The 14,043-nt window shown below is 44.1% G+C and overlaps 1 protein-coding gene across 1 annotated transcript in view; it reads right to left on the minus strand.

The window, feature by feature from the left end:
* Positions 1–14,043, minus strand: part of LOC144756128 (vitellogenin-A2-like) — an 80,355-nt gene that overhangs the window by 12,590 nt on the left and 53,722 nt on the right. Inside the window, exons 26-30 of the mRNA XM_078645684.1 lie at positions 10,067–10,279; positions 9,805–9,947; positions 8,551–8,689; positions 8,327–8,462; positions 2,621–2,807 (exon numbers count right to left, since the gene is read on the minus strand). Of these exons, the coding sequence (XP_078501810.1) occupies positions 2,621–2,807; positions 8,327–8,462; positions 8,551–8,689; positions 9,805–9,947; positions 10,067–10,279 (818 nt within the window). The remainder of the gene's footprint in view (positions 1–2,620; positions 2,808–8,326; positions 8,463–8,550; positions 8,690–9,804; positions 9,948–10,066; positions 10,280–14,043) is intronic.

The raw sequence follows: 14,043 nt of genomic DNA on the forward strand, positions 1-14,043 counted from the left end.
GTTGGGGTGTTCCCTTCCTGGGCGGGAGGTCGCGAAATTGTCCATAGGGCCTTGCTTCAGGGCTTTAGGGACAGGATTGTTTTTTCCCATGGTCGCCCACCGACGAGGTGTATGGCTCTGGTGCCAGTGAGTTCCACTCCCCCCCGCGCACTGGTGGATGTAGTCCGTATGATTCTAGAGATTGTGCGTATCAGCCGCCAGAGCCCACTCCGTGACCCGGGATAGCTCCACGCGTGCCCGCTCTCTGCCTGTTGGGTTTCCTCCACACCGTAGGCTGATGGTCAATCGCCACTGCTGCGTCACGGTATCCGTATTGCCCCTCAAGTCTCAAGGGTCACTTGGGTGTCCCCATGGAGGATCTCGCTCGGCTTCCGATCGCTCGTCGATGGTAGTGGGTGGGCAGTTGGTCATGAGGGATAAAGCCCACGTGGATGGGGGGACGGGCAGGTCCCCAGGACCGTGATCTGATACAATCCAGGTCGGGGGGCTGCACCGTTTTCTTCTGGGCCTGCCACCCCAGCAACACAGGGCTGTTTGCCGGCGTATGCGTGAGCAGCCTCCCCTGGACCGGCACCGACCAGCTCCAGGGTCTGCCGGCACCTCCGCCCGTTGCTGTCCGCCCCCTCTCCGTGCCAGCATCGATGTTTCTCCCAGGCGCTTCGCTGTCAGGCACGGGGTTGCCTCATTTGGGCGCCATGTTGGTAAAGGGCGGCCCCGTGTGAATAAAGTGAGCGGGCCGCTCGCCGCTGCGCCTGATCTTCTGCGGGCAAATGGGGAGTTTCTTCTGGCAGCGCACCCTGGTCCCAGGCAGGCCAAGTCTCCCCCAGGCAATCCCGGGCCCCCGACCGCAAGTCAGGCCGCCATGTTGGTAAAGTGCGGTCGCGGCCGAGGAGCAGTGCGGGGGGGCCGGGGGGACTCCCTCCTCCTACCTGGGGCTCTCCGTGGGTCGCCGCCGCCGGGGGTCTCAGGCTCCAGCCGGGGTCTGCTGTGCAGTGTGGTGGTCTCCCCCGGTACAGTCTGCCGGATTCCTCGCCACCCGCACCTCCTCCGACAGCCGCGGCTCCAGCGTCACTCGAGGTCAGTCCGCGTGGGAAGTCGGGCCGCAACACCCTCTTCTCCTGTCCCGCGCCCTGCAGCGCCAGTGCGAGCACCTCCCGGTAGCTACGCTACGCTCCCTGTCGTCCGGTGTCCGGCCGAGGCTAGCGCCGAACCCGGGGCGCCATCTTGGTTTCGCCGCCTCCTCCGTCTCTGATCAGGGGAATCACAGAATACAGGCTTCCTGCAATTCAGCGGACCACTCTCAGCAGCGTCGCAGCTTCAGCGTCCCTTCAGGAGATCCGTGTAGTGATTTTTAACTCTGTGGCATTGAATTTATGGCGGATTTAGGTAGCGAAGGCCGGGAGCTCCCGAGCCCTGCGTCTAGCTCGGCATGCTGCTAAGCCACGACCCCCTAAAAGACACATTATTAAAATTAAATTAAATGTTAAAAAATGCTTCCAGTGGAGGCATGCTAATCATCTTCTTGAATACATTGGTCTTGAATACATTGACCTGCAGAAAATGGTGGCAGATACAAAACTCAGCTGCGCCTAAAATTGGGTCATGTATTATATGCATATTTTATATTAATAACGTTCTCATCAGGAGACACTTTTGCCTTGTAGATTAGCACCACAAAAGGTGTGGACATATAAAAGGTCCTTAGTTGGCCCATCACAATCAGATCAAATTGTTAACTCCTTTGGGTTATTTCCATTGAAGGTGCACATGCGCCAATTGTGTTTAATTTTGGGTGTTGTGTTTGAGCAATATTTCATGTGTGGCACAGGTCAAAGCAATTTTGCTGCACATAGACCGGGTGAAATTCTAGTTCATGTACCTTCAGGTCCCCTGCTCCATGCTGGTATTTACATTCCAAATGACAGTGCTAAACTCTTGAAACTTGCAGCCTTGTTCAGCCAGAAGTATTGTCCAGAGAACATTGCTTCTGCCATTCTTACTTTTAATCTGCTGATCCTAATTCAGTATTACTTGTGCACTTTTGCAGAGAATGAAATATCCATTGAGCATTGCCCATGACAGATCTATGTTCTTCTGCAAGTTTATTTGTACCATTTTCATTTATGCTACTTTTTTCATAAACAAGATACCTCTGCTCAGTAATATTTCTGGATGAATTTTAGCCCACAGTAAAAAAAGACTCATCTATACATTTATGAAAGTAAATGGTGATATGACATTATTATGATTACTGTGTTGGTTTGCTGCATTTATGTGAATACATTGCTGCTTACACTAACGAGTGTGTCCATGCGCACCAATTATTTAAAGTAAACAAATGGCGAACAATATGCCAAAAGAGGTCAAATTAGATCTGCCATATATTTTTTAAGTAAATTCATTACATCCAATGCTCAAATGAAACCATATTATTTCATTGAGGTCATCAAACTGTAAAAACTGTATATTTATGTTTGAATAGTTGTGGCAGAAGGTTAGCTATTCATCTCTCCTCTCAATAGAATCACAATTATCCTTAGACAATCATCACAAAACCTCCAAAGATACACCATACACTTTCACGTTTGAGCATTCATCTTGTAAAACTGGAAAAACTCACTAGCTGCCCAGTTTGACATTGATGGCTTTCTGGTCAGGAGAGTCTTCCACTTTCTTCATCATCACCAGGAAATTCAGCTCAGGGCTACAGTCTTGGGCCAGGACATGGTAGCAGCTTCTGGCCATCGAGTAGTTAAATGCAACGTCATTGAATGTGGTGATTCTATCTTTGGAAACCGTGCAGTCACCTAAGAAATATTCAATTCAAATTCAATTAAGCATATCATGATCTCCCGCAAGAAGAAGAAAACGGAAACTCTAAATACACAGACATTGACTAACACAAACTCTAGGAGAATTCATTTATTTTTATTTTGAAGGTTTTGTATAGCGCGAACAAGACCCTTTGCGGGTATCAGAGCGCTTTTCAGGGCAGATGTAAACAACAGAAACCTGTGTAGAAAAATATAGTTGAATGTAATACGAACTAACATCTAATGCAAGCTAGCAGTTATATTACAAGAAATATACCTAGTTCGTGTAAATTGGAAGCAATATGATACACCATTGGGACCTGATCTCACCACCCTTCTACCACACTTAAACCATTAACAACTTCCCATTGTCTTCTGAAGGGCCTGCAGATGGGCTTTAGAGAAATGAATGGACTTTGGCATCCCTTTTTCTTTCTATTCTTGACACTGCCTTCCTAATGCTTGATACAAAGGATAATGAGGGTGCTGACCGGGGAATCAAAAATGAGCCATAGATAGCAATTGTTATCCATAACTGCCATCCAAATCTAAAGAGTATGGTTAACTGACAGAACTTAAAGCCTTATTTCAAAACCTACAATTGTATATGTTTATTATTCTGGTCTTCTAGAGGACAAAGGGCCAGATGTTTAAACATTTTCTTAATCACAAACACTCCAAGGTGGTCTTTTCAACCTCAAACATTTTTGCAGTGCGTGAATCCTGTTGTAGCATCTGGTAAAGTTGTACCGATTCCTTATGCTATTCTGGATGGATACTGGCGTGCTATTAGGAAGAAGCATGTTGTGGGCGTGGCTTTCAAATACTGAATCATTATGCAATGCTTTAATGGTTTACCACTGTAATTACAGTTGCTAACCAATGAAAAGATACCGAGCCTCCAGTTTCGATGGTAACCAAGTCACAAAATGTGAAAGTTGAACATTTTTCAGGGAGAGTAGACAGTTGTCCAGAGGACAGATGGTGACTCCATCGGAGTCAGACTTTTGCTAACAGATAAAATAGTGCATAGATCGGTTTGCATAATTGCACACTGGTCGCAAAAATCTGAGACTGGTACATTAGTGCATCTGGCACTGGTGATCCCTTAGAAGCGAGTGCATTTTCTTCTTTATAGACAAGCATGTGTTTTTCATCACAGTATCATTCTTTCATGAACTGTAATGTACCTCTTTGTAGACTGACTTGCATTGCACTATTCAAAGATGATGTTTTGAACCTGATGAGTCATGCGGAAATGTCTGTGTCTGTTTTTAACTTGAAACCACAGTTTATGATGTTCCAGGATCCACTCAAAGATTGCATCTGCAATTATAGCAATAGGGTGAAGCCTCAACTATGAACATCAGCCTCACATTGAAACTGAAAACATGTGATTGGTATAAACAGCCCTTAGCCCCACCATCCAGTTCCAGGAGTTTCTCTGCAATCAAACCCCTTTCCCTCTCTTAATACCTTTCTCCCAGCCCTCTTACCCCTTCCCTCTAACTCTTCTCCTCACTCAAACTTTAACTCTAGATGAGTGTTTTTAACATGAGGGGCAGGGCAAACGAATGTCTAGAGAGCAGGCATTGTTTACATGCCTCTCCATAGTGGTCTGTTTATCAAAGTATGTAATTGTAGTCACTGCATTAAACTAATGCCTCATCCCAAAAAAGTCTGATCCTTGCTGCCTTTAACTGTTGTTCTCGTCTGCACAAATTCACACAACATGGTCCTAAGTAAAGGTTAGGCCACCATCGAAACATGCATTCTCCTTAGAGGCAGAGCCTCAGAGTAAAGAGGACTTTTATGGGCAGCAGAGTTAAAACACAGGGGTTGCTCTGTGTGAGTGACTGTATTTTGATGCATGAGCATACATGCGCGTGAATCTCAATGAAAGTTTGTGTTTTGTTGTCTGTATGTTTGCCAATGTGTGACTGAGTATCTGAAGGAGTAAATGAGTATCCCTGTCTGAGGAGTGGTGGATCTCATGCAATGCATTCCTAGCAATTCATTGAGGCTCTTAATCCTACTGAAGTCAATTGAAGTCTACTGAAGAACTAACATTCCACCTCTTTACGCAGTCAGAGGAGGGGGGGCTCCTGCAGTACGGCTCGAGACCTGGAGTGAGATTTTTAGCTGCAGCTCAGAGGGACACGGTGGCGGAGAGCAGCATTGACACCGGCCGAGGGCGGGGTCAGGTGCTGGAGCTTCTCCAGAGGGCTTGCCACAGTGCACTGGGTGCACAAACGCCCATATAACATTAAAAAGAGGGTGCTAAGATCTAGCCATTGAGGCGGTCAAGACGGGCGGAGGACTGGAGCCCTTCAAAGGCTTGACCGCTCAGCTGGGCCCATCTCGGGGCAAGATGTCTACAACCTGTCTTGATTCCCTTAGTGCATACCAAGATCTACCTGCAGACTACCGCAGCCACCTATGCCCTCAGCCTTCTACCCCTACCGCCATCACCAGCCCAGGGATCCCTCCCGGCCCAAGAACACCGCCCCTGAGTCCAACAACAGCTTGAAGGCCAGGCTGAAAGCAAGAACCCCAGCAATGGTGAGAAGATCATGTTGAGTAAATATGTAATATATATTTGACCAACCCTTCAATCCCCTAAAATGTAACCATGAATGAATTTGCAACTTGTATATATGTAACTCTAACCACTAGTATCGGTAGTAGACGTATGTACTTACTACCATTCTTATGTGGGTTTATCTGTTTCTGATATTTATGTAATTCATGTACTCTATCCTTATTTAATGTAACTGGCTCTATTGTACAGCGCTCTGACACATTTGGGTAGAGTTTGCGCTATATAAAAACGTGCAAATAAACAGACAAGCTTTTTTCAGAAAGTGAAAGTGCTTTGCACGAAAGCCATATGAAGTCTTCAAGTAAGGTTTATCTTATAAATAAGGGTGGCAATGTATGAATTAAAGGTTTCAAGCTAGAAAACAGCCACACACACACACACACTCCTTTTATTTTGAACTTCTCTCTTGCAGCTAAACACCCTTCTTACTAACATCATTAAAGGTGAAAGCCTGACTCAAACCTTGTCTATAAGATGGTTTTTCATCTTTGTCATGACATTTGCATTTGAAGTTAGAGCAGTTTCTTATTTTTGCGAGTCTATAATATATATATTTCCAAAAGTGTTCCCTGCATTAAGAACGCACTCCACAGCAGGTAGGTTTCACACCCTTTATTTCCAAATGAAAGTGTAATTTCATTCCGACCTTTTTAAATCCTCCTGCCTGACGCGATTCAAAGCTTTCCTGCTTCTTTTTCAAAGGCATCCGTGAATTCATAGCAATGTTCCTTGAACACAGTATTCTATGTGCTCTTTCCTTTATAGGCCTCTGGGGTGCCTTCCTTAGTGGATTTTATTTGCTGTTGCACGCTGGTACTTGTAGTCACGTTTGGCAATTAAATTATACCTTCCAGTAGGTTCTGTGAACTTCAGTAACTTTAAAGGACAGATTAAGCCTCGGAATGCAATTTCACTTTCCCAATTCATTGCGCTGCTGTGTCTAATGAGGGGCTGCAGGAGGGGAATTTTCCTTTCCGATGCAGACCCAGCAGCGCAATGAATTAGGAAAGTGAAATTGCATTCCGAGGCTTAATTTGTCCTTTAAAGTTACTGAAGTTAACAGAACCTACTGGAAGGTATAATTAATTGCCAAATGTGACTACATTTGAATGCGTGTGACTCTCTTATATATACGATCAAATCATGGGCCCTTGCCGAAACGCGTCATAGCCCATAATGAGTAAATAAAGGAAGATATGTGAAAATTTAGACTGCACTGTCGTTTTCTGGCAAAGTGATTCGGAGCTCCAGGCCCACTGGAGGGCTTAATTTGTCCTTTAAAGTTACGTGAAGTTAACAGAACCTACTGGAAGGTATAATTAATTGCCAAATGTGACTACATTTGAATGCGTGTGACTCTCCTATATATACGATCAAATCATGGGCCCTTACCGAAACGTGTCATAGCCCATAATGAGTAAATAAAGGAAGATATATGAAACTTTAGACTGCAGTGTCGTTTTCTGGCAAAGTGATTCGGAGCTCCAGAAGCGGTTTTGGATATATTCTGTGCACTTCAGGATTTAACACTAATGGCCAAAAATGAAAACTAAAAAGCATGGAGATTAGCATTTTTTTTCAGGTCAGTTGGTAATATCTGGGGCTGAGCTTTCTGGAAAATGTCAACTGAGATGTGCAAAATATAATTATGAGGAGTGTTGCCCTTTTGCTACATACAATGATAACAGGTGCCACAAAACTATGAACACAATTGTGCTTAGCGCCAGGATAGGGTAACAGTGGACAATCAAGTACTGAGAAGTTAAAAAATGGTAATGACAGGAACCTTAGAAATCATTCTAGGCCCTTTCCTTGGGAATAACGATGGGTCAAGATCAAAATGACATAGGTGCCCAAGCCAACAGTGGCAGTGGACAGGAGTGACAATACAAATTTTAGTGACACAATTAACCCCTTAAGTGCGGCGCACGTTCAGCGAACGTCGCGTGCACTACCTCGGTAGTGCTGCGCACGTCAGTTGAACGTTCCGGCCCCGCCCGCGAAATAGAACGTTCTGCACCAGCGCGGAACGTTCAGAGCAGCGAAGGTGTTAAAGACTACAGCAAGTTACACAAAGATTAGCCATGAGTGGTACAAAACTTGTCTAAAACTATTATAGTCAATATCAGTGAGCAGAGGTGTGACCGACAGATGAAAGACATTTAATTTTAGCCCACCAGTAGAACTGTCCAGGTATGAGCTTTTACACGTGTCAAACTATTACAGTTTATAGCACATTAGGAGAGGGGAGAGGGAGCCTGAACATGAGAAAGGCATTACATTTCAGACCTACAATGTGAATGGCCAGAAGTGAGACCACTTGGGTTTGAGTCCATTAAAGTCTATAACATGTAGAAACATGTAGAAACAGGACAGGAAGGAGACTGAACTGCCTAGGCCAACAGTCTGAATGAAGAGATTTGACACAATTAATGACGGTGTGATAATATTGTGTAAGCACTGAAAAACAACCAGTGAGAAATTAATGTGACTCAGAAATGTATAAACACGAATACCCACTGACTTTCTACATTTTCTAAAATTTTAAAACACTGAAAAATACCCACTGTAATTCATAAAAAATAAGCACTGAAAAAAGGGCACCCTAGTCATACATTATTTATGCGCATTTGAAACTTAGAAAACCTCTATGTGAGTAAATGAATGAATTGTATTAGAAAAGGCACAGCTTTTTTTAGGACTTTCACTGATTTAATTTATTGATATTCCAGTGCCAACAACAGGTGTCAGAAGAGATCGTATATTTTTCATTTTGCAAAGTTTGTATTTTATGATTTTAGCATACATATCTGATATTGTCTAATGTGAATAAACCCTAAAGCTAACTCCAATATGATTTTTACATCCGAGATCAATAGAACATGTTGATATGACTACTGGTCATATTCACCTCTCAGTTTGTCTAGGAGGTGTTCTGGGGCTTCAGCGAAAGTATTCCAGCTGGGCGATTGAATGTCGGAGGTCTGGATGGGGCGACCAGCCGGGATCGCAACAGGGAGCTGAATGGATCTGTAATAAAGCGTGACCTGCAGAGGAAACAGTAACAAAGCATTACATTTGATCAGCTTTCTACATAGACAGGAATGTGCTACTATCAGCAGTTGCAATATTTACCCTTGGAATCTGCATAACTGCATCAAAGGTTCTTGGGGAGCTCAGAGAAAGGATGATTTTTGCTTGCTTAGAGGGATTTTTCTGTAACTTTTCAGAGAATCCAGCTATAAGAGCAGCTCCTGGAACAAACTGTGCAGCCCTGTAAGTGAAATAAATCATTAGTTTCTGATGCAGACATGGTACATGGGCTGAGGTGTCAAGATTTTCATCATGGGGTGCACTGCATTATAAACAATAAACTTGGCATAGTTAATGTAGGTCTTTGTTGAAGGCAAAAAAAGGGCTGATAGTTTCCATCTTTGCTTCTGACTCATGCTTTGTATGTAGAAATGTATGTGTGTGTGTGTGTATATATATATATATATATATATATATATATATATATATTATATTTATAGGAAGAACAAAGGCCTGTAAATTTTAGGAATGATCATAGATAGGCATACAGAGGGTGCCAATCTAATGGCGAGGGAGCGTGGTGTAATGTCATGGTGGATAGGTAATGGATGAGTGGAAAATATTCTGTGAAGATGCATGTCTTCTGATTCAATATCCTGAATGTGAAGGGAGTGAAGGATTGCCCTCTGGTCTTTACCCATAGTTTTCAGTCTAGTGATGTCTTGGCTCCTGGTGTGACATTGTCTACTAGAGATAACTAGATTTGTAGCAAGCATTACTAAGGAAAGTGGTGTGAGACATTGGGGCATCTTATTGATAGGGACCATGATTAAATAATTTTCGGTATAAGGCACCAATTTTGCTGAACGAATTTGATTAAATATTGGAAACAGGCCACTAGAGGCAATAGTACAAACAACTATATATGTTTTGTTAAAGGGTATTCTCTATTCATTTAAAGGAAAAGTAATTGGAAACATTGCTCAAAGAAAAAGGATACAGAGAACTGTAGAACTAATCAGTAAGCACAAGAGTGTGTTGTTTTGAAAAAATATGCAACTTTGTGGATGAACACAATCTAAACTCTTTTGGTTTTGAGAAGACAACTTTCTTTTTGTTTGCACTGTTGCAATACGCTTATGCTTTCAACTCAACATATTTTACCCGCAGAGCTCACAGCATGTTCAGCCCTAGTTAAACCTCATGAGACATGGAGCGGACTTACTGATAAAAAAAATGTGCACGTCATCCAAGGGAAGTTATCTTTATGCAGCGCATCTACAACATAATATGTAGTACTGTTCGTTTTTGAACATGCACAATAAGTAATTTACAATTACAAAAAGTAAATATTACCATTTTCCAGCCGATTTCAGTTTTGATGGGATTCTTGGCCACTCAACCTTCAGCCTCAAGCCCGGTTGACTGCCAAAGTGACCAGTTTCAGCCTTTGCTGCAATTTTGTAGTCTTGGCAATTCTGACCCCATTTCACATAGGCCTAAAATCAGGATGTAAAAGACACCATTTATTATTAGAGTTGAAGCTTTCAGAGGCAGAGTAGATATTACCCTTCTCTGTGTTTTCTGTTTTTTTTCTGGTTGTCTTTGAATACCTCACCTGTGCCTCATGAGAGTTGACAACAACCGCATTTGCACAAGCGCGCCACCTACTGGCGGCAGCGATTTCGACTGCATAGGCCTGGATCTGGGGCTTGGAGCTGCGGTAGTCGGCGTACACGATCACCTGGTATCCTTGTTTCTTGTTGTCATTTCTCACCGCTTGAGCAGTAACTGCCAGCACTGGAGGTTTGTTGTCGCCCATAAATGCAGGCTAAAGACAAGTGACAAAAGTTGAAAGCAGCAATTTACTTGGAGCACTAAAACCCTGCATCAGTACTTTTCAGGCATGTTGAACTGTTTCATGCTTCGGAAGAGGTTGTAGAGCCCTTTAGGCTTCTTTAAATGTCTCTTGTACACCCCTTCTGAGTTCCCTAGTTGGGACTTGCAAAACGATTTGAGTAGCTTTTTAGTCTCTACAATACACATGAAACCGGTCACATACTTGAGGATGAGCAAAATCCCACGAATCCCTATACCCTACTTCCAGGCATGCCACGACATGTGACACAGTCTCTTTGTCTTTCAAATAACCATTGGACACATTTTGGTAACTTTACTACCTTCTGTGGATCTCGTAAAAACTATTCCAGATGCCCATCACCTGTTTATGTTGAAAAGCAATACCACCCACTCTAGTTTATTGTAAAGAACAGACAGGCCTCTTCTTCTTTCTTTCAAACTGCAATATTGATTCTCTTACTTGTCATAAACAACAGTAATTTATATTTTAAAGTGACTCGGAAAAACGAATTATTTCCATTATTTGTGCTACCCACACACCTCTAACACATCATCTAGATTATTAACAAAACACTAATGCAGTGCTCAATTAGGTACAAAACACCGATGTATTGTCTTCATGTCATTACGAAGAGTAACACATCATCTAGATTATGCACAGAGCAATGTGATTTTGCAGGCCTTAGGCCTTTGTGCACTTTGTTATGGCTAGCATTGTTCTCTCTCTGTAAAACATGGTAAAATTGGTTTTCACCCGATTAATATATTTAAATTACCTATAGGTCCATAGTAAAGTGGTTAGTGGTAAAGTGGTGGCTCTCAACTGCGCAGCCCATGATTCCCTCCCAAATGGTAATGTGTGTTACAAATCTACATAACATCTCCACCATCTGATACGTGCACATAACACTAATAATGTGTTCTGACTATACTATATAGAACAATATTAACTACACTGGTTGTTATTAAGAAAGGAAGGTGTGAGAAGTTGGCCTGGTATATGCTGTCCACTAATTAAAGTGGGCACCTTGCACCAGCCTAACGACCCTTATGATGTATGAGGTCAAAGATAACATTTAGAAAATTATCCTAGTGGTAGCTGTGGATAGCAGCCTTCAGGCGTAATGTAGAAGGAATATATAGCAGCTTGTCTTACCAGAATATCACCTCTTGAATGACTAAATGAAGGAAAGCCACACAGTAGTTATATATAAAAATATGTATTTATAAATATAACACTCTCTACTATCCTCTACACGAGGATTGAACACAAAGCACACAATACGAGAGCAATAGACCAGTTGTAAGTAGCTCAATACACAGTGGGCTCCAGGGGGAGACTAGACCATGTACTAAAATAGTGGTATAATAGTTACAACTGAGGGACTCCACAGAGGCCGGGTGCAGTGTGGGAGCACAGCGGCGGGCTCCATACAATTCGATGGGGAAGTCGCGGTTACACTTTTAAAGTGTAAGGACCCTTCTAGGAGGACTTCGAGTGAACCCCTTGGAACTTAAGAGTTTGAAGAGGCACCCCACCCATGGATACCGAAGTACCAGAGTTACCTATCCCAGAGGAGCCGGGTGCTTAGGTCTGAAGTGGCTTAGGAAACTGCTGTTGTTTTCAATAGAGAGCTGCAAAGAAGTACTGCTGCCGTGAAGGTGAAAAGGGTTCGGTGGAATCCAAGCCTGGATTACGGATGAAAGGAACGTGTTAGCAGGGGGGACAGAGTCTGGGTCACTTCAGAGTGATGTGGGGCTTGGGAGACGAATGCCAACTGATGTTGGGTTCTTCAGGTGCGAAGAAGGGATGCTTGACTCTGCAGCCACAGGGACCAGGAGACGACGAGGACAACCAGGAGCCGGATGCAAGTTGTCCCATGAAGGATGTTGAGTGCTGAGAGATCGGTGTTCGGCGGTGTTGGACTTGGCCCTTGGTGGCTAAAGTTCCTTAAACATTTGCCTTCCTACTAGACCTTTTTCTGACATTATGTTGCCGACTTAGATGCTTTAGGCACTTTGCCACTTCTGATCAGTGTTAAAGTGCAAGTGCTCCCTTTATAAAGTGTTATGGTAATTGGTTGTCCATACTTGGTATGTTTGCCTTACTAGTAAAGTCCCTAGTAAAGTGCACTATGTGTGCCAGGGCTGGTAATGCAAATGCTACTCGTGGGCCTGCACCCCAAATTGTGCCACCCACACAAGTAGCCCTAAAGAGAGAACTCAGGCCTGCCACTGCAGTGCCTGCGCGCAGTGTGCTAACTGCCATGTTGTCCTGATAAGTGCACCCACTTGCCTGTCCTTACCCGTCCCTTTCCATGTACATCAGACACCCTTTTGGTAGGTCCAAGGTACCTCCCCTGGGCAGGGTGCAGTGTCTGTGAAGGGTAGGACATGTCCTGAGGTGTGTACCATGTCCAGACAGTGAAATACTCTCCATTTAGTTTTTCCCTGTTGCAAGGCCATCTTGCCCATAGGACAGAATGGGGAAGGCTGTGTGAAATGTTTCCATCCTATCTTCCCATAGGCTTAAGATGGGGAGGTGAAGTTTAGTGTGCCTAAACTCTTAATTTAATAACACATCTTTTTGTTAAGGGGGTTTCTTTTTGCATTGCGTGTTTAGAAACCGCGCTTTTAGAAGTGGCTGGTTTCTTTGTTCTAACAATTCTGTGTGTCTCTGCTTGATTGTGGGTTGACTGTCTGGATTTGAATGTGATATGATCTGCGGAATATCTTGACCCAGGAGGTGAGACAGCAACAGGCTGACTTGCATCTGGAGTGTAGGGGGGAGGAGTAGCCCCTGGAGGTGAAGAGGCCTGGGCTGCTGCCATAAAAGAATTGCTCCACCTTCTGCTGAGTGATTGAGGAAGCAGACCCCCAATAATCAAAGGAAGAAGGTGTCACTGGCAGGGAGACATCCAGAACTCGTTTGGACATGGGTCAGTGCCCCCTGAACACAAAGACTTCAAAGACATTTAGGGGTATAACTACCAGAGCTGAAACCCCTGAACGTTGGACTGATCAAGACTGAAAAGGATTGAAACTACGTCATGGTCAAGAGGAACCTCTGCCAAGGAAGAACAGCTTAAGAGACTGAAGAGAAGGACTGACCCTTGCTTTGTGTTCTGGGACTGGCCTGCAGTTTGCTGATTTAACTAAGTAGAGCTAAGGGACTTTGCTGTGTGCTGTGTCCCCCTGCTTGAAAGGACTTTGCCATGTGCTGTGTCCCGAAGTAACTTGTCCCCAAGGGCCTGAGGAGAGCTGGCTCCCGGTTGTGGAAACTCAGGAGCATCAAAGTTTCCAAGTGTGTATCAGCGGCGCTGTGTGCCTGTGCTTTTTGCAGCTTGAGACCTTATGAAGCATTGCTCCAGGACTGTGTGGCCCAAAACTCAACTGAGTCTCAGCAACGCTTTGTGCATGTGCGTTTGCAGTCTGAGACTGCCCTTGGGGTCTGTGGTGCTGGTTGGAAAGTGCCCCGTGACTGCAGTGACCCAGCAGCGAAATTAGTGCCCACGCTGCTGTGAAGTGCTTGTAGCCTGAGCCTCTATCGTAACGAAGGCTGCGGATCAAGATCGCCGCAGCTGACCTGTGCCGCAAAGTGCTGAAGGATTTTGTTAAGATAAGAAAGTCCGAAAGTAATCATGATCATTGTTCGCAAGAGGAATCTGCCCAAGATGGTCAGCAACGGAAAAGGCAGCAGGAGCGCAGGAGCAGCAGGCCAGTCAGTTGCGGTTA

This window comes from Lissotriton helveticus, chromosome 1_1 (genome assembly GCF_964261635.1).
Source record: "Lissotriton helveticus chromosome 1_1, aLisHel1.1, whole genome shotgun sequence".
NCBI lineage: Eukaryota > Metazoa > Chordata > Amphibia > Caudata > Salamandridae > Lissotriton > Lissotriton helveticus.